The sequence below is a fragment of the Candoia aspera genome, chromosome 1 (genome assembly GCF_035149785.1).
Source record: "Candoia aspera isolate rCanAsp1 chromosome 1, rCanAsp1.hap2, whole genome shotgun sequence".
In the NCBI taxonomy this organism is placed as follows: domain Eukaryota; kingdom Metazoa; phylum Chordata; class Lepidosauria; order Squamata; family Boidae; genus Candoia; species Candoia aspera.
The window spans coordinates 212087310-212107623 of NC_086153.1; the positions used below are offsets into that span (position 1 = coordinate 212087310).

The window sequence follows — 20314 nt, forward strand, 5'->3', positions numbered from 1 at the left end:
AAACATCACCCTAGTTCCGGAGGCGGTGACTCTACCACTTCCCCCGAAGAGGCAATAAGCACTAAGGGCGCAGGCGCTTATAAAGCGGGTGGGAAGAAGGGTAGGCGAACGGGACGGAAGTTCGCGTCGCAGAAACGCAGCGCTCTGATTGGGCGCCGGAGGGTGTTTTGCTGGGGTTGAGCAGTAGCGGATAAGCGGCAAGGATTGCTGGGTGAATGAAAGGGGTGGCGGTGCTGAATTACCCCGAGGCGTTGCATGAATTAAATGAATGGCATGGGCAAGCATATAGAATATTGCAGTTTAAGAGATAGTATGACCTAGAGCCATTCTGACCACTTTTTGGAGGAAAAAAGGTTATTTGATTAGCAGATTTCACAGACCACGTTTTCCAAGCTTGCATCGCGAGAATTTTTGTATACAAAATTGGGGTACTGTATAAAGCTGTGCAATATGGGGGATCAGCTCTTGACTTCTGTATCTCGGCGGCCTCGTTCAGGTTTGGGCCCAGAAGAGAGCTTGTCCCTGTGATTGGTTGCGTGTTTTATGAGATCCTGGCTGAATTTCAACCAATCCATTTAGAAGGAATTAACTGTAATGATCGTATCTTTTGTTTTATTGTGTTACGTATTTTGATCGTCATAATTGTGCATTATTGTGTATTGCTTGTAAGTAATTTTTGCTTTAAAATGGGGCACTGCTTTTTCACTGAGATGAAATCACTCTGAAATTCATAAAAAATCAGATTTAATCTCTAGGACAGAAATTAATATTGGCTATTGTGGCTGACCCTCAATAGGTTATTTCTATATCCTGAGCTACATGTATCTCAGAAATGTAAATATAAAGTATTTGTGAGCTTATGAAGCTTGTTTAGCACCATTGGCTTTGTTTCATTGTAGCCCGCAGACTACATGTTTCCTGTCGACTCCCCTGCATGTGATAGGCAGGCAAATACCCAACAAGTGAAATTTTCTCAACTGTACTGTTGGATCTAAAGGAAGCCTTGCCAGCAAAGATGAAAATATGCTGTCAATTATATCAGAATATGTATGCCATCCTGTAATCACTTACAACAAAGAACAGACTAACAAGGATTCTAACCAAACTTAATTGAAATTTGAATAACATTGTAGTCATGCCAGGGTTCATAATGGATAAACTTTAGTTAAAATGTCTTTACAGATTTTAACTCAAGATAAATGTAATCACTACTGCACCCTTTTAGGAAACTCCATTACAGTACTTATGGTACCAGGCATGTTTCTAGCATCAGAGCTGTCTGAGTTGATATTTCAAGCTGAAATTCCAATATGCTTCACTGGGACTAAGTGCCCTTGAACTCAGTGAGAATTACGTTAATTACATGCATATGTTTGCACTGTTAGGTCTGTATACTGTATGCATATTTTTTTAGATTGATAGGGATTGGGCTTTCAATTATCGTTTTTAGTATAAAGATCCCAGGATGTTTTATGAAGGTGATAATAAACTTTATTTTAGGAAATATGCTCAAGCTCCAACTAGATTTTATATTATTATGGTATCAAAATTATAATTCTCTGGGGTTTGTGGAATATGTCTTTCTGAGTTTTAGTAAAGACCCCTCGAGTGGCCTCCAGTCTGAGTACTAACCAGGTCAACTAGGTTCTCCTATGTGCTTGCAGAGCTTAAGGATTCACTTCTGAATAAACATGCATAAGAGTGAAATGCTATTTAACTCATGTTCTTCTCTTCACACCTAAAAAAGAAAAAAATATTACCACTGTATGGCTGAAGTAACTTTGTGTCTTTGGAGCATTTCAATAATTATGTTGTGGATGCTGGTAGATCACGTGCAACTTAGAGGTGGGTCAGACCATTGAAACAACTAATACTTGGATTCTCTCAGAAATATTTGGGTATTTGTTATCTCTAGTGGTGTGGTGTGTGTAGTAGTTTATCAGAAGTGTACATAGCAATGAAGTTCAATATTTTTATCCATTACTTTCAATTTCAAAATGGTAACAGAAAAGAGATGAGCAATCTATCAGTGCTTCAAGAAAGTATGATGAAAGTTATGTATATTTTGACTTCACAAGTGCTTTTGCTACTGGAGTAGAATGATCTCAGTGTGTTGTCAGAAAACACTGCCCACTGAAAGCACATAGCCAAACAAAAGTAAAACATCATATGGAAACAGTTGATACAAAACTTATTCCAGTTTATCCTTATTTTATGTGATATATAGATTAAAATTTAATTAAAAGTGGCATATTTACTTTTTGTTGAACCCTGACTCTAATTAAACTATTAGTTTCATTTAGGGGGTTGCACCAATTCATCATTTTATGGGGTCGCAGCATTTTAACATTGGAGATCCCCTAGCTTAATATATTGTCAGTTTGTAAAGCACCCATTGTGATGAACCTTTATACACTTTTCTGGTATGGATAGCTTATTTATTAATTTATTACAAGTTTTGTATATTGCCATGCTCCAAAATGACTCAGGGCAGTTTACTTACATACAAGAGCTTAAGACCACAAGACCCTCAAATTATACCATGAAACTATCAAAGACAAGGGAACAAAGACAGAAAGCTTGCAAAATTACAGATCAACAGGAGCAGCTAACCAGCAGCCTCTCCCAATGAACAGCCTGTCAGTCAAAACCTGAAGGCCCTCTGGAACAGAACAGGTTGCTACTTTTATGAGTACCACCAAGTTTGGAGACTTTGGGGCCTCTGGTATGTGACTATTCCAAAGGCCAGAGGCCATAACTGAAACTCTTTGCTTCTGCCCCCCGCCGCCCCTTTGAAGAGGGAGACTTGCAGCATTTCCATCTGCTTTGAGTGAACAGAGTGGACATTCTATTTGAAGGAGGTAGTCCTGCAGACTTGGAACTAAGCTACATGAGATTGGGTTTGATGGCCCATATGGCTCCTTCCAGCTCCATGATTTTATGAAAATGACTGCTAGATTGAACCAAAGACCTTTCAAGTCCAGCTTTCTGCTCCCATGGTGGCCAGCCAGTCACTAATGGAAAGGCAAGTGTAATTGTACTCTTCTCATTTTCCTCAACAGCTGTTGTCTAGAGGGACACTAGCTACTCAAAATAATGTTTTTTTGCACTACACACTGAACCATGAACTAGCCAACATATTAGTCTAGTGTGTTGTGCAAATCCAGCTCCTAAGGTTAAAGTTCAGCATACCATGAAAAATTGGGTTGAGAGAACAATTGTTAATTTATAACCAGGGTACTGGCTGCCCTATGAAGTGGTGAATTCTCCTTCACTGGAGGTCTTTAAACCAAGACTGGATGGTGGTACTTTGGTGGATCCTGTACTGAGCAGAGGATTAGATGAGGTGGCCTCTAGATTCCCTTCCAAATCTGGGTTCTTTGCTATATAAACACAGCTGATAAACAATCATGATCAGTTTTATGATTGTTAAGTTTTGTGAATCTCCTTTTCAAACCCACACAACTTAGTCATCATTACACTTTGTACACTTAACCCAAGGTTTCCCCCCTCTGATCAGTTCCAGAACCAATTGCTCAAGGACACAATTATAAATATCTAGTTTTACCGTTTTTTCATGATTGGAACAAGCATTTTTTCTGACTGTTTGACTGAAGATACCCAGTATTGCTACATTTTGTTTTTACATCATATGGAAAACAGCAATGCAGGTTTTTTTTAAATAGAGGATACTGTCTCAATCAACATTAACTCCTGTATTTGGGATATTTTAATAGGATTAATAATTCAGAGATAGATAAGAGATTTAGCCTGCAGGGCTGCATCACTTGGAAGTGTCCCACTGAATTTATTAAGATTTGCTTCTAAATATACTCTTGAAATTAATGTATAAGATTTACATATTTATCTTTAAAAAACACACCTTTTTTCTAATTTAAGTTTTTCAGAATTGCGGTTCCCCCGCCCCACTACCAATTATACATTGGTTAAGACTTCGGGCATATATCCGACAAGGAAAAAATAAAAATGAGGAAATCCACAGCTTTTTTATGCTATCCTTCCTTTTACTCCAGCAGAAATCTTCTACTGCCATAGGTGATTCATGCAGAAATATCTTCAATTATCTTTCTAAAAGCCAAATATACAAGGCTTGCAGCAAATCTGTCTTTTGCACAGAAATAAGGGACAGAATATAACTAAAGGAAAGAGTATACATTTAGAAAATATTTAAGCATGTACATGATCCTGGCTGAATAAAGGGCCTGATATTCACTTGCAAAGGTTCTGTACACAACTCCACAAGCCCTCTATGAAATTCAGAGCAATATAACGATTCTTACTATAGCTAAGTTTATAGGACACTTTAAGCCAAACCCATAAGTGAAGTCAGCCATTGTAGTTTGTAAACAATAGTTTATGTTGTGTGAATCCTGCACAATGTAGTTTCTTAAACAAACTGGCATAGTGTGGTATGTAAAGGAAGGAGGGATGTTCTTATTCATTTTATTTTTTCACTTAGCCAGATTTCTATTATAGTCATTACATCTACATTTTCCTTTCCAAATCTTAGTTTCAAGGCTTCCAGCATTAACATGAAAGAACTACACACATCATTCTACTCCAGATGCCTTTGATGTGGTGGCTTGCCCCAGACCACTGACATGTTAACTATCATGCTGTACTGCAGGATAGATAACATCCAGTGTCCCAGGCTTCTTTGGACTATAAATCTAACAATTCCTTGTAATTGGCCAAACTACCTAAGACTTAGACAAACAGAACACTGCACACCTGATTGTCTATAAATGGTTTTTAAGCGTCCTTCAATCCAAGTAGTTTCTAGGGCCTAATCCAGGCCAAGTAATGATACGTCTAGTTGTTTTCAACTACAACTTCCCAGAGTCACAAGTACCATTGTTGATGACCAGAATTTATGGGGATTCAGCCAAGCATTTGGACTATACCAAATTTCCCATTACTGATGTGGCCTAATCGATGACCTACAGCCGAGTTTCTGCTGTGTTTCTACTGTATCTATCACATATATTCCAACCAGTATCTAAAATACTACATTTTTATTAACCCATCTAGAATTGTACTGCAAGACTTAAATTTTTCTTTCTGAAGTTCTCTCATGAGGAACTGTATAATATAACCTCATTTGTCAAAAATATTAATCATTAAAATCTGTTAAGTTTATAATCAAACTATCATTTAATAATGGGTAATGATGAAGTTACTCAGCTGCCTTACTGTGAGGATCTATCTCACAATATACCAGTTCTGAACGAGTCTTCTTTTTAAAATAGCACTCCAGAAAATGTATATTTGTAAACATTTATTTTTTTCCCAAACTGAAGGCTTGCATCAGCACACATTGTACAGCCTTGCAAATTATACAGAAATTGAAAAAGGTGTCTCCTTTATATGTGCAATGAATCATTTGATGTCCAGTGATCCTCTACAAATGATGAAAAAACATATCTAAACCACTTAAGAAGTTTCCAGCACTTATCAAATGTGATCACTCTTACAGTAAAAAAAAAAAAAAAAAGGTAAAGAAACATATTGATGGGAACACAATTAAAGTGCAAACTTTTTACCATTTGGAGAGTCACCTTTTACCATTAACTGAAAACTACTGGGTTCCAGTTAAAATCATTGGTGATGGTCATTTTTTCCTTTTTAATATTTATTCTGTTGGAATAGAAACAAGATGCTCAAAAGTAGAATTTATTGGCAGTTACCGTTCACATTTCCTAAAGAAATCTAGAAAGGGAAGGTGTGGAGAAGGCCTTCAGTAGTTACTGTAGGACTCTTTGGGAGAAGAACAAAAGGGAAGAGAAATCTGCTGCCTTCTTTGCCTTTTGCATATTGGGCTAGAAACAGTGTAATTCCTTTGAAGCTCTTTTCTCTTTCTTTTCCAACCCCAGTTCCCTGCTCTTAAACTGAGAGAAGCGTGCTGGCTTTATACAAAGGGATTAAAAAACGCAGGTAAGAATATGGTTATTCCTTATGAATAAAAGTTTGCTGTACAACAGAGCTTTGGATCTGATACAAGAATTTGGAAATATAAAACAAAACTTTTACAAAAGGGGCTTTTTAGTAGCATTCATCATAGAAGGCTGCCTGTCCATTTCATCATATCACAGCCGTGTTTTGTAAGTTGATGATTTAACTTATTTTTTTCCTGCATCTTCTCCGGGATCACTGGGTGTATTCTTAAAAGACTTTACCGGTGTATGACATCCAAGGGGTTTTATGAAGACAACAACAAAAAAATCATAAACATCAAGCCAATCAAGTAGAAGAGATAAGGACATGGAAGTAATAAAGGCTGAATGTTCAGTGTCGTAGTTGTTACTGAGAACTAGCTCTTTCCAGAATGTGAAAGTCGTAATGCTTCTTGCTTGTTCTCAACCTAAACTTGTTCAGTGAGTTACTTTGCTTCTTCAATGCATTTTGGGCCGCAGACATGGTGGGAAACGTTGCCAGAACTGTATATGTAGATGCCAAGTCACTAAGTTTGGAAGGTTCAGTGTTTACATTACTATCTCCACTCCCACAGTAGCGATGGTGGTGTTGGTGTGGCTGATGCACCTGCACAGATGGAGGATCTCGTAGCCACCGAATCTTGGCACCAACTTTAAGAAGTTCCACAAATAATTTTTCAGCTTCTGCACGAGTTATTCCTTCTGGAAGTTCAGTAATTTCCAACACTTTTCCTATAACTGAAGGAGAACACAGGATTTAAAATGACCATTATGAGATATAGTATATTGGTCCTTTTACTAAAGAGTGGCCCAGTACAAAATTGTGTGTTTGCCTGGCAATGTTGGCTTTGTTTTGCAGCCTACCGCTATTCCAATTCAGTAATAACCTCAGGATCCGAAAAGGGCACATAAATTCCATAATCAAGTGATAGCCACTTTAAAATATATTTAATGGAGACTTATAGCATAAAACCATGAGTTAATATCAGTGCTGCCATACTTTAACAATTAGGGAAATATAATTCAGTGTCTCTCATCTTTCTTAAGGTTTGAGGCTATAAACTGACTTTAAAGCAGCTAGTATTTAATTTAATAATACATTCGTTGTTAAGTCTTTTTTTAATTGCTGTTGCTGTCTTAACAATGTCCAACTCTTGAGGAAAGGTTCCCAAAAAAACAGTTATTTAGCCTTTTCTCAGTTCTCTAGGAACTGAACTGAGATACACACGCAGCATTCACTCTACTGAAATAGCTAGATTCTTAACTGCCATAAAGGGATGATTTAAAGAGTTATCTGTCAACAATACCTCAATTGTAAAAAAAAAAAAAAAAGACTGACTTTACATACATGTTCCAGATATGGCAGCAACATACCCAATGTTAACTACACAAAGACTATGTACAGGCACCTGATAGATCCAGAGGGTTTCGAAACAGCACTTGGGGAATTTCCCAGCTACCTGGAAAGCAGTTCTGTGGGCATCTGGTTAGCCTCTGGATAATGGAGGATTGCTCCTAAGTGGCCTCTCTCCATTCACAGATCCTGAGGGGCTCCTTAGTTTACCAGGGAGCTTCAGGAAATGAAGTGGGTAAAAGGATGCCTGGAGCAACTCTAATGGCAAATTAGAAGTGAATACTAGACACAAGAAGAGATCAACCTGAGCTTTCTCAATGGGGATACTTCTCCACCCTTATTTCATCTGCATAATGTCAGACAGCTGTGCTATTTAGAGTAACTCAGACCTAAAGATGAGCAGGAGGAGCTACCAAGTGCAGAATATGATCATCTGGCCAATCATTTCATGGATAGAACTGCTTGCATTTGCTCTGAGTTGGAAATGGATTGGTGGGATGGAGGAAACATCTTGTAATGTTACCAGGGGAGGGAGCTGAGCCTTCAGAAAGTGGACTTGTGAATTTGATCCTTGCTGCCTGGCTAATTTAAATGGCACTGGAGAGAACTGGGGGTTGGATACAGGTTGTACTCAATACCTCATTATGAAAGAGGGAGATTCAAGTGCCTTGAAAAAGGTGTTGGTCCATGCCCTCCTCAAAGAACCTGTCCCGATCCAAAATTGGACAACTACTGTCTTATATTCAACCTCCCCTTTAGGGGCAAGTTGTGAAGAAAGTGATAAGGTGAGAATGACAGAGGGCTCTGGAAGAAGTGGATTATCTGGACTCCTGTCAGTCAGGATTCAGGCTGGGATATACAATGGAACCACCTTGGTCTTGCTTCCTGATGACTTAGGCATGGCATGGATGGTGGGAACGCAACCATCCTAGTCCTCTTGGCAGCTTTTGATACTGTTGATTACAGTATTCTTCTGGACCACTGGTGAGGGCTGGAAGTGGGAGGCACTGTTTTGTGATGTTTCTACTGCTTTCCAAGTAGGCAGGTCCAGTCGGTCATAGAACGAGAGAGGTCAAGTCTGTGGGTACCCCAATACGGGATGCCCCATTGCTCAGTTCTCTCCCCCATCCTGTTTACATCTACATGACATTGCCTTGAAGACCACCTAGAAACTCCAACTGGTATAAAATGCAGTGGCCCATTTATTATATTAAGATAATGCTTGATTTTGTAGATTTAAAAGCTTGGTCATATATTTGAAGGGCTATACCTTAAGTCATGCTCTGTTTGCAGACTGTTGCACAGTCACAGTACATAATAGCCGATTGAGCACACCAACTGATGCAGAATTACCCAGGGAAGGCCACTGTGAGTCAGCAGGAAGAGGAGGGTATAGACACTGAGAATTAGAAGCTGGTGAGAGAAGGGGGTAACTCTCAAAAGGTATGAGAAAGCATACCTATTCACTTAAGGTCAAACTTACCCCCTGCTGCTCATAGAACATAGATTGTCAAATCAGCTAAATTCAATCAATCACATCTGGGGATCAATATGCTTGTGCCAAAGAAAATTTCAGTGTATTAATGGGACCATGGTGACCCACCCTAATATGCATGTCAACTCAGTTTGGGCTTGCAGCACACAGTTTAAGAACCACTACCATAGCCTGTATTCATCTCCAGACAATAGTTATGCCTACAGAGCAGTATGAAACAGAAAGAGGTATAATATACTTCATCAGTACTACAGTTGCATCATTAAGTAGTGCCAGACAATGAGTTACGTGCCTGGTTCTCCCGCACCAAGATCTGCTGAAGCAGCCTTTTTGGCTGGTCTTCTTCCTCTATTTCCATGTCTGTTTCCTGGCTGACACTAAAATAGGGGTGGGGGGTAGGGATTGGGGTGAAAGAGAGAGAGACAGAGAATTCAGATACATATTCACAAAAAATTGACCAGGAATGTTATTTCTCCTACTTCCCACATACACATTTTCCAACCACAAAGAATGAAGATGATCAATCCTAATGGAGCCATTTAAATGATACGTTACTGCTTTTTCCGTCTTGGAAAGAGGTCTAACATCCTGTAACTTGAATTCATGAAATGATGCTATGATTTTAACTGTTTCATGATATTTTAAGTGTTAACTATTTTAAGTGCTTATGTTTTATTTGTTATTGTTAACTGCATTGAAAGACCTATTGGCAGAAAGGTGGAATACAAATCATAATAAATCATTTATTCATTGCACTGGAATGCATTTAATGATATCCAAATAGCATAATGCCAATGCTCCTGCCTTGTTGAAGGCAACACAGGTAATTAACTATTTTTGATCCAAGTAAAGCTTGATGGTTATCCCCAAATCTAGATTTAACTGAACTTCTCTGATCACAGAGAACAAATACATACCAGTAGTTCTAAGTACTATGCTCTTTCAAGAGGCAAATACTAAGCGATGTTTGCAGCATTAACTATCAATTTAAGTCACATCCTGTAGATGTAAGGGACAATTACCCAAGATTTACTTTTTAAAAAAATGATACGTACAGCATTTAAAGTGATGTAGAACACTATCAGATGTTTGCATCTACAATAATCCCAACTTTGTTAATGGTGATAACTACATCTACAGTATTCCAGCATGCATATACCACATGTCCGAAAGGATCACTGTCTAAAGGAGACACTTTTCTCAATGGAATAAGCGATTCCTCTCTTAGGAAAGCAGCTAGTATTTGACAGAAGTATGTTTTTTTCATTTAGGCACATACATTTAGATTTACAAATAAGTGCTATCCTGTGGAGTCCTTAATGCCCTCTGAGCTCGGTTGTTTGCTTGCAGACATTTCATTATTCAACTAGGAAACATCATCAGTGTGAGTGAGTGTGGGGTTTGCTCCCTGTTTATATACAGTAGCTTGCCCTGCCAGTTTTGATGGGGATAGTTTCCTGTTGGTAGTTCCTTTAACAGAGTGTTGTTTTCTGCCTGATTGTCTAGTGTTGAACCCTGCTTATCTGAATGTTGGCTGCTGGAAAGGATGTGTTTTGGTCTTTTTTGCTTCTTTCCTACTTTTTTTTTATTGTCTCTTTTGAATGGTGTGTAAATGTGGTTATCTCTATGTGACTTTTGATGGCTGATTTGTCTGAATGCCAAGTTTCCAGGAATTCCCTAGCATTTTTGGATTTAACTTGGTCTAAGATGCTAATAATTTCTCAGTTGAAACTGTGGTTGAGTCTGTCCATGTGTTTGAGATTAAGGAGCTTTCATGATGTTTTCTGACAGCTGGTTCATGCTATCCTGTTTGGCAACCTACTGTAAAGAAACCCCTTTTTTCATACCTGTGGACCTGCTATGTGCCCATGTGGCAGAGAAGGATTGTACTGTAAAGGCTGGCCAAGTAAGGGGTATCTGGCATCTCCTGAAGTAATACACGGAAACAAACATAATTTCAAATTAAAATATCAATGTTAAGAATAGGCAACAGTTGAATTAATAGTATTTTGTATTCTTAAAGATTTGCCAACCCCAAACCATTATAAACCCCCTTATATGAAGTCAAAGTTAATCAAAGTTACCTGAGTATACTAATGAGCACCTGATCAAATAAGGACTTAAAGAAAACTGCAATAACCCATTGAAATCTGGCCAATGGTCAGGAATGATCTGAGGAGCCTAAAAAGTGTGGAAACAAAGGCTCCTCACACTGATTTGTCCCTTGTGATAACACAATTAGAAATCTCTGTGCAACAGCCTCAATATCCAAAATTCATAAATCCCACACTGCTAGCAATTAATTAACACAAACTGTGTTCTTACTTGGAGGGCAGTTGAATTAGGATACCAATGGGAAAGCAAAACCTTTTTTCTTTTTTGAAAGAAACAGAATGTAACTTCCTAATTAAATTTTAAAAGTAATATAAAGTATAATTCAGAATTTAGGAAATGGGAATTCTTACCTTGTCCAGGAACAAAATGTCGAGAGAATGGGGGCACAAGCGGAAGAGGTGTTAAGGTGGGACGGATATTCTTCATATTTGAAAGCTGAGTTGGTGCCGGTGACTGGGCTGGAGATGTGGCAGGGCTACCTATTTGTGGACTATGTTGTAACTGTTATTTTAATAAAAAGAGGAGAGAATAATTATACATGATTTTGTCAGAGCATGGGAAAATCTGTGCTTTTAATACACTCAGTGGCCTAGTTTAAATCATTTTCACCGAGCACAAGTGATTCTGTGATCTGTTGAAGTCTCACACTTAGCAGTTCCTAGAACGGGTGATTCTCTCTTTTCTATAGCTATGAGGCATAACATCAATACAACTGGCAAGTAAACGAACAAGCAAGCAAAACCCACTCTATCTCTACACATTCTTGGATACTACTTAGAAAGTTCCTGATTCTAGAAATCTAGTAACCCCCAATCTCCTCCTCAGTCAACTTAACTTTCTGTTAATTTTCCTACAGTACTGGACTTTAGACCTGGGCGGATTTCTTAATAAGCTTTGTGGTGGGTGACGCTATTTGAATTATGGAAAACCCAGTCCTTCTCACTTCCAAAACCAGAGATAATTTCCTATTGATAATCTGAATAATACTTTCATCCTTCTTTCAATATTTAAAACTTTTCAACAGTCTCATGAAATGGATGTTTCCCTTCTTGTAAATATCCAGGTTTTCAAAACATAGGATAAGGTATACCTGTGGACAACTGTCCAATGAACTAAAATCTGTTGATTTCTGCCCTCTTTGATGGTCGCAATAATATTTATTCTGCTTCCACTGAGGAGGGGAATGGGGCCGAGGCTGAGGATTATTGGGTATATTGAGCTGCATCATTACCATTCCTCCACTTGGTGGTGGTGCAACTGCTGCAAAACCAAATTGGAAGGAAAAGACGTTAATATTTCTTGTTTGCCATTTCTGAAAATCTAAATGAATCTGCCTTTGCGTTGATGTTATAAATCAAGGCCTTGCTCAATGTTCTCTCAATGCCAGAAGTGCAGTTAGGAGCTTTTTGATTATAATGCCTGTGGTTATATCTGTGTTTGCCTGCAGACAAAAATGACATTTGCTTTAGAGGACTGGAGGGACTCTGAAGCAGAACTGGGAGCAATGAGAGGGCAGTGAGAAAGTAGTTCTGTTGTGTTAGTGTATATAACATTGAATATAGCCCAACACTTTGGAACCTTCTGCCATGGAAAACTTTTAAGGCTCCACTTGTGACTTTGTTAATTATAATCAATAATTATCTTGTTCTTCCCATTTGATTGTTATCTTCAATGTCTTTCCCTTGCTTACTTTGATATATCTCTTTGTCTCTTCTTGTTCATCTATGGTACTCCACTAAATAATTGGGAAATTTTTTCTCAGTCTCTGCTGGCTTTTGCCTTCTGCTTTTCTTCAGATTCTGTCTGTGTCATAGTATCTACATCCCATCCTAAATTATCCTGGGGACTCCTTGACACTCCCAAGAAGCTTTTTGGTAGGCAGGAATATACGTGAAACGTTGTACCATGCATGGACTGGCTTAAACAAATTTATATTAGGAGCTAAGTCTATGTGTGCAGTGTTTAAAGCCAATAAACTGGACTGTTGTATACATTGTATTTATGTATTTATTTAGAAGATGTATGTCACTTCCTCTTTTATTTATTATTAGATTTATATCCCACCTTTATTTTGTGTATCGTAAGTGGTACACATAATGCTCCCAATGCTGTGAGGTAGGTTGGGCTGAAAGGGAGCAATGACCTGGCTTTCATACCTAAGGAAGGACTAGAACTCTCAGTCTCCCAGTTTCTAGTCTAGCACCTTAACCACTATACCAAAATGTCTCTTTTCCAATTCTTCCCCACAATGCACTGGTACAAAAATGATTAAAAAAACAAAACTAATTAAATGAGGAAGAATGGACTAATTTGTCAATGTTCTATTTTCACACCTGCACACTGTTGTCCTTGGAGCTGTTGGGAATTGCAGGGTGATGTTGTTCTAGGAAACTGTATCTGTTCTGACCCTGGAGGTTGAAGATATGCCACTGAAGAGCTGCAGCAGATTGAAGAGGGGAAGAAAAGAAAAGGAGCAATAGAAGCATATTAAATCCAGACATATTGTTATTCCATAATGCTTTAAATTCATAAAAGTTTCAAATAATCTGGTTTTACACAAAAATAGACTTCACAGTCCAGAAATTAAAATTAAATGGTCGTATCACTTCTCATGACCTTCTTTCCTTATAAAGTAGTAAATGTCAATAATAGATTGCTTAGCTTAATTATCTTTCTGTCTCTTATGAGATAGATAAACAAGCTAAATTTGCTTTCAACTAAAGGCTGAGAATATGTTCTATGTTGTTTCTCTTTCCTACCTTAACTCTCATTTTTAGATATTTGGTTATTTTATAATTAAACAGATTTATATCCACAGGTTGTAAACAGAATAAATTCTCTCTACAATGTACATTAATAAATTGAAAATGACTTAACAGCAAGATAGATAGATAGATAGATAGATAGATAGATAGATAGATAGATAGATAGATAGATAGAGACAGACAGAATTGCTATTTTCCTTTTTCTAATCTTTCTGTGAGTTATTCACAGAGTGCCTTTGTAAAGGTGACCAGGCTTTGAAAATTGCAGTTAATTCAATATATCACTGTGAATTGCTAAATGATATTAATAATCATCAAAGCAAGGCACACAAAGATCAAAATAATCCCAAATGTTGAAAAAGAAACAATACAGAGATATCCTACAGGCAAGAATGATTATAATCCCATTGAAAGTTTAAGTTTGGATCACAATGATCTCAAATTGTTTTATTCTTCTCCTACAGAATAACCAAGACAGGCCGAAGAGTTATGCAGGATGGCATTGCTTTTTTTCCAGAAAACACTTTGTACTGTGTCTTCCTTTCCTTCCAAACTTTTTGTTGTTGTTGTTTATTCATTCAGTCGCTTCCGACTCTTCGTGACTTCATGGACCAGCCCACGCCAGAGCTTCCTGTCAGTCGTCAACACCCCCAGCTCCCCCAGGGACGAGTCCGTCACCTCTAGAATATCATCCATCCACCTGGCCCTTGGTCGGCCCCTCTTCCTTTTGCCCTCCACTCTCCCTAGCATCAGCATCTTCTCCAGGGTGTCCTGTCTTCTCATTATGTGGCCAAAGTATTTCAGTTTGGCCTTTAATATCATTCCCTCAAGTGAGCAGTCTCGCTTAATTTCCTGGAGGATGGACCGGTTTGATCTTCTTGCAGTCCAAGGCACTCTCAGAATTTTCCTCCAACACCACAGCTCAAAAGCATCTATCTTCCTTCTCTCAGCTTCCTTATGGTCCAGCTCTCGCAGCCATATGTTACTACGGGGAACACCATTGCTTTAACTATGTGGACCTTTGTTGTCAGTGTGATGTCTCTGCTCTTAACTATTTTATCGAGATTGGTCATTGCTCTTCTCCAAAGGATTAAGCGTCTTCTGATTTCCTGACTGCAGTCAGCATCTGCAGTAATCTTCGCACCTAGAAATACAAAGTCTTTCACTGCTTCTACCTTTTCTCCCTCTATTTGCCAGTTATCAATCAAGCTGGTTGCCGTAATCTTGGTTTTTTTGAGGTTTAGCTGCAAGCAAGTTCCTCTTCGCTTTCAGCCATCAAAGTGGTATCATCTGCATATCTGAGATTGTTAATGTTTCTTCCAGCGATTTTAACTCCAGCCTTGGATTCCTCAAGCCCAGCATGTCGCATGATGTGTTCTGCATACAAGTTGAATAGGTAGGGTGAGAGTATACAGCCCTGCCATACTCCTTTCCCAATCTTAAACCAGTCCGTTGTTCCGTGGTCTGTTCTTACTGTTGCTACTTGGTCGTTATACAGATTCTTCAGGAGGCAGACAAGATGACTTGGTATCCCCGTACCACTAAGAACTTGCCACAATTTGTTATGGTCCACACAGTCAAAGGCTTTAGAATAGTCAATAAAACAGAAATAGATGGGGATATAAGTTGATTTTTTCCAGTCTGATGGCCATTCTTGTGTTTTCCAAATTTGCTGGCATATAGCATGATCTTGCAAGATTTTGAACAGTTCAGCTGGGATGCCATCATCTCCTGCTGCCTTGTTATTAGCAATGCTTCTTAAGGCCCATTCAACCTCACTCTTCAGGATGTCTGGCTCTAGCTCACTGACCACACCATCAAAGCTATCCCCGATATTGTTATCCTTCCTATACAGGTCTTCTGTATATTCTTGCCACCTTTTCTTGATCTCTTCTTCTTCTGTTAGGTCCTTGCCATCTTTGTTTTTGATCATATCCATTTTGGCCTGGAATTTACCTCTGATGTTTCTAATTTTCTGGAAGAGGTCTCTTGTCCTTCCTATTCTATTGTCTTCTTCCACTTCCACGCATTGCTTGTTTAAAAATAATTCCTTATCTCTTCTGGCTAACCTCTGGAATTTTGCATTTAATTGGGCATATCTCCCCCTATCACTGTTGCCTTTTGCTTTCCTTCTTTCTTGGGCTACTTCTAGTGTCTCAGCAGACAGCCATTTTGCCTTCTTGGTTTTCTCTTTCTTTGGGATGTATTTTGTTGCCGCCTCCTGAACAATGTTGCGGACTTCTGTCCATAGTTCTTCCGGGACCCTATCTACTAAGTCCAATCCCTTAAATCTATTCTTCACCTCCACTGCATATTCCTTAGGAATATTAGTGAGCTCATATCTAGCTGATCTGTGGGTCTTCCCTAATCTCTTTAGTCTGATCCTAAATTGTGCAAGAAGAAGTTCGTGATTGGAACTACAGTCAGCTCCAGGTCTTGTTTTTACCGACTGTATAGATGTCCGCCACCTTTGGCTGCAAAGGATGTAGTCAATCTGATTTCGGTGTTGTCCATCTGGTGAAGTCCATGTATAAAGCCGTCTCTTAGGTTGCCGGAAGAGGGTGTTTGTTATGCACATTGAGTTGTCTTGGCAAAATTCTATCAGCCTGTGTCCTGCTTCGTTTTGTTCTCCCAGGCCATGCTTACCTGTAATTCCAGGTGTCATTTGACTGCCCACCTTAGCATTCCAGTCTCCCGTGATGAAAATAACATCTCTTTTAGGCATGTCGTCCAGTAGGTGCTGCAGATCCTCATAGAACTGCTCTACTTCAGCTTCTTCAGCATCTGTGGTTGAGGCGTATATTTGGATCACTGTGATGTTAGATGGCTTGCCCTGAATTCGAATTGAGATCATTCTATCGTTTTTTGGATTGTATCCAAGCACTGCTTTAGCTACTTTACTATTAATTATGAAAGCTACTCCATTTCTTCTGTGGTCCTCTTGTCCACAGTAGTAGATCTGGTGGTCATTTGATGTGAAGTGGCCCATTCCAGTCCATTTCAGTTCACTGACGCCCAAATGTCTATCTTTAATCTTGACATCTCACCAATAACCACAACCAATTTGCCCTGGCTCATAGATCTTACATTCCAGGTTCCAATGGTGTGTTGATCCTTAGAACATCGGATTCGCCGTTCACCACCAGCACCGTCGGCCGCTAGCCGTCCTTTCGGCTTTGAGCTAGCTGCGTCATCACGTCTGGGGCTAGTTGAACTCCACCTCTGTTCCTCCCCAGTAGCATTTTGACCATCTTCCGACCTGGGGGTCTCATCTTCCGATGGTATACGACGTATCTCTGGTTGTACTGATCCATTGAGTTTTCACAGCAAGAATACTGGGGTGGGTTGCCATTACCTTCCTCAGGGATCGCATTTAGTCTGACCTCTCTGTCATGACCTTCCCGTCTTGGGTGGCCCTTCACGGTTTAGCTCATGGCATCATTGAGGTGCTCAAGCTCCAGCACCATGACAAGGTAACGATCCTTTGCTGAAGTCCTTCCAAACTACTCTATTTAAAATTGTTTTTCAATACCCATTGCCATATCTCCATCTGCACAGGACAACAGAACACTGCTCCTTAAAATAATCTTCTTCTTCTTCTTCTCCTTCTTTCGTATCCAGATCAAACCTTAAGCTGCCAATATGACACCACCTTCTTGGCTTTGTCATTGGCCAAAACCAAGTCATTTTCAGTGCATGTTATTGGTAATAATCGGCAGGTCAGCAGGTGGGCCAAATTCTGTATCTCTCCACATCCACACAGCATGTTATTATCCGTCAGCAACCCGCACTTGAGCATCTTAGTCTTACACTTAGGCACTCCAACCCTCAACCTATTCAGAGTCCTCCAAATAACATAAAGGAGGTTGAATCCCTCGGCCATGTTCTCCTCTGGGACTATTCCTTGGTCAGTGATTTCTCTTCTCCATCTTCCAACTCGGTTTTGCTCTTGTGGGCCCTCAAGAGTGTTTGTTCTTGCCATGAAACTCTTCCTAGATTTTAGTCGACGAGTTTGAGGCTCGTACCCATACAGAGGGTGCTGGGGATCATTCTCTTTTGTTCTCTCAACAACTGCTGCCACTTCTCTCTTGATCTTGGGTAGTGCAACACCAACAAGGGGGTACATTTTCTCAATTGGTGTAGGTTTAAGACTTCCTGTCACTATTCATACTGCTTCATTTACGGCGATGTCAACTTGTTTCGACAGACTCCAGCCTGGAGCAACACTCAAGGCCAAAGCTGATGTTCGTAACGTGGATGGCTGGGCTCCCCATGTATAATTTGTCAATTTCCTAATAATGTTATTCCTCGCACTAACCTTGGCCTTAATATTCAGGCAGTGCTGTTTAAAGGAAAGCATTCGATCAAGTGTCGCACCGAAATACTTTGGTGTAGGACAATTCTGTAATCGGTCCCCTTGCCATGTAACATTCAGTTTAGCCCCGGCATCTCAATTTTGAAGATGGAAAGTGCACACTTGTGTCTTACTTGGATTAGGCCTCAAATGATTAGCAGTGTAATATTGTCCTGATTTTTCAAGTGCTACAGTGAGTCTTCCAGCTATCTCATCAAAGCTTGATCCTTATGTAGCCACTGCTGTATCATCTGCGTAGATAGTCGTGTGTTGTCGAGAACTGGCTGATCATTTGTATATATATATTATATAATATTGGGGACAATATTCTAATAAATTCAGACATTTTAAATTTAAATTCATTTAAATAAATTCAGACATTCAGACATTTCCCTTTTTAAATGGAAGAGTTACTTCCATGTCAGTAAAGGAAGAGGACCTATGAGTGTCAGCCAGGTTAGGAAATAGACACCACAAGGACTACTAGAACTCTATTGTTATAGGAGATAATTACAAAACCTTGAAAGTTTCCCTCTGCCCCCTCTTAAACCACACAGAATCTTATTTTGAGTCTCTTTTTCATGCTTCCTCCTTTCCCACAACTGAATTGTCCTTTACTTTCTCTTTGATTATCTCATGACCGTTCTGCCAACAGTTCCTGCATTTCCTCATCAACATTTTGTCTGCATTTCTCTACAAGGAGGAGCTTCCACCTCCTGACCTCAGCATTATCTCCCAGGCTGGTTCAGAGGTATCTGATTACCTTTTCTAGAGTCCTTAGTGTTCTCTGAGCTTACCCGACTACCCAGTGAAACATCTGCAAGCAAACAATCAAGCTCAGAGAGCACCAACGACTCCACAGTTCAGCCCTGAGGTACAGATATTCTCTTCTATTGGGACCTTTTCTAGTGGTCAGCTTTTCAGGGGACTGTCACAAGAAAGCCTAATCAATGAAAACTGCCATCTCAACCTCGATCTCCAAATAACCCATAATCCTGTTTTGTCATTAGAGAGTTGCTAAAAGTCTTTCATTGTTATCAGTGAAATCAATATATTTTAAACCAGAAAACCAAGGATTATCTACAGAATAGGATAAGGAGGGGATTTCATGAGCACAACATAACAGGTAACATATAATTAATACTAAAAGATACATTCTGTTTGGGCCATATACAGATTAAATCTCAAATGTGGGCTGCAACCCTATATATTCTTAAATTCCTCTGAACTTAAGCCCAGCTGGTATGTACAGAACTTTTGAGACTCTACATCTGTCATCCCATGTTCTCCTGATGGAACTGCAACACCAGCTGTAAAAATTACAACCTTCTACATGATGGCACAAATGAAATGATACAGTCAATAATAAAATTTGATCTTGTCAAAAGATACTGATTAAGCTAAATTTAACCACAATCTATATTTCCTATATGTTGTACAAACCAAGTACATATGATTAAGAATTTCTCAGAGCATATATAATTAATACAACCTATTTCCTCATCATCCACCCTCAACTATCCCACTTCAGTAAAATGGCTTCACTGCAAGAGAACACTCATTGTCATTACAGGCTATGGGATTAAAAGTAAATCCATCAGTATTTTTATAGTTAAGCTCAACCACAAAAGTAATTTCCCATATTTATTTCATCATTTTTAAATTAATGAACTTAAGGAACAGGAATTAAGTCAATGCACTCTAAATATTTATGCAGGAACATGCACCACTCTTTTAGGCTTGTAAGTGTATCTGGAGTTTGAGAGCATGTTTTCAGCATTTTCATAAAATGTCTACAACATGGAGTATTATAGCTATTTACCATAGCACTAAATGCACTAACTAATGAGGGTATGTCTTGCCATCCTTCATCACCCTTGTATTTTTTCTTGCAGGTGAGTACATCAAGCCATTGCCACCCTCCTTTTAAAATTTCTAAGAATGCCCAGGGGGTTTGACAGAGATCAGAAGCATTTCTGGAAATTAAGATGATACTTTGCAACATGAAGTTTCCTATTTATTTAAATTATGAAACTGAAAAACAAAAAGCGCAAAGAGTCGGGTGCCTTTTCCAACTTTGGGGAGCAGGGGGAAATAATATTAAAATGTTGATATATAGATGCTGAGTGCATCAGACTGTTCTACATCAGAAAAAAAGCACTGAAAACAACAAGATCTTTTTAAAGATGATAGAACTGTTTATTCATATTCCTAAAGAACAAATATACCCATGTCTCAGCCACACAGAACAGAAATAGGAACCTATTGCAGATTCCA

The 20314-nt window shown here is 39.0% G+C and overlaps 1 protein-coding gene across 7 annotated transcripts in view; it reads right to left on the reverse strand.

Annotated features, from left to right (window-relative positions):
• Positions 1-5284: 5284 nt before the first annotated feature.
• The window catches only part of R3HDM1 (R3H domain containing 1), a 62408-nt gene continuing 47378 nt past the window's right edge, over positions 5285-20314 (reverse strand). For all 7 annotated transcript variants that reach the window (XM_063288701.1, XM_063288699.1, XM_063288698.1 and 4 more), the window contains 6 exons: positions 13252-13355; positions 12009-12178; positions 11269-11419; positions 10651-10730; positions 9096-9180; positions 5285-6692 (listed from right to left, as the gene is read on the reverse strand). In XM_063288701.1, the coding sequence (XP_063144771.1) occupies positions 6322-6692; positions 9096-9180; positions 10651-10730; positions 11269-11419; positions 12009-12178; positions 13252-13355 (961 nt within the window). In that variant the 3' untranslated portion in view covers positions 5285-6321. The remainder of the gene's footprint in view (positions 6693-9095; positions 9181-10650; positions 10731-11268; positions 11420-12008; positions 12179-13251; positions 13356-20314) is intronic.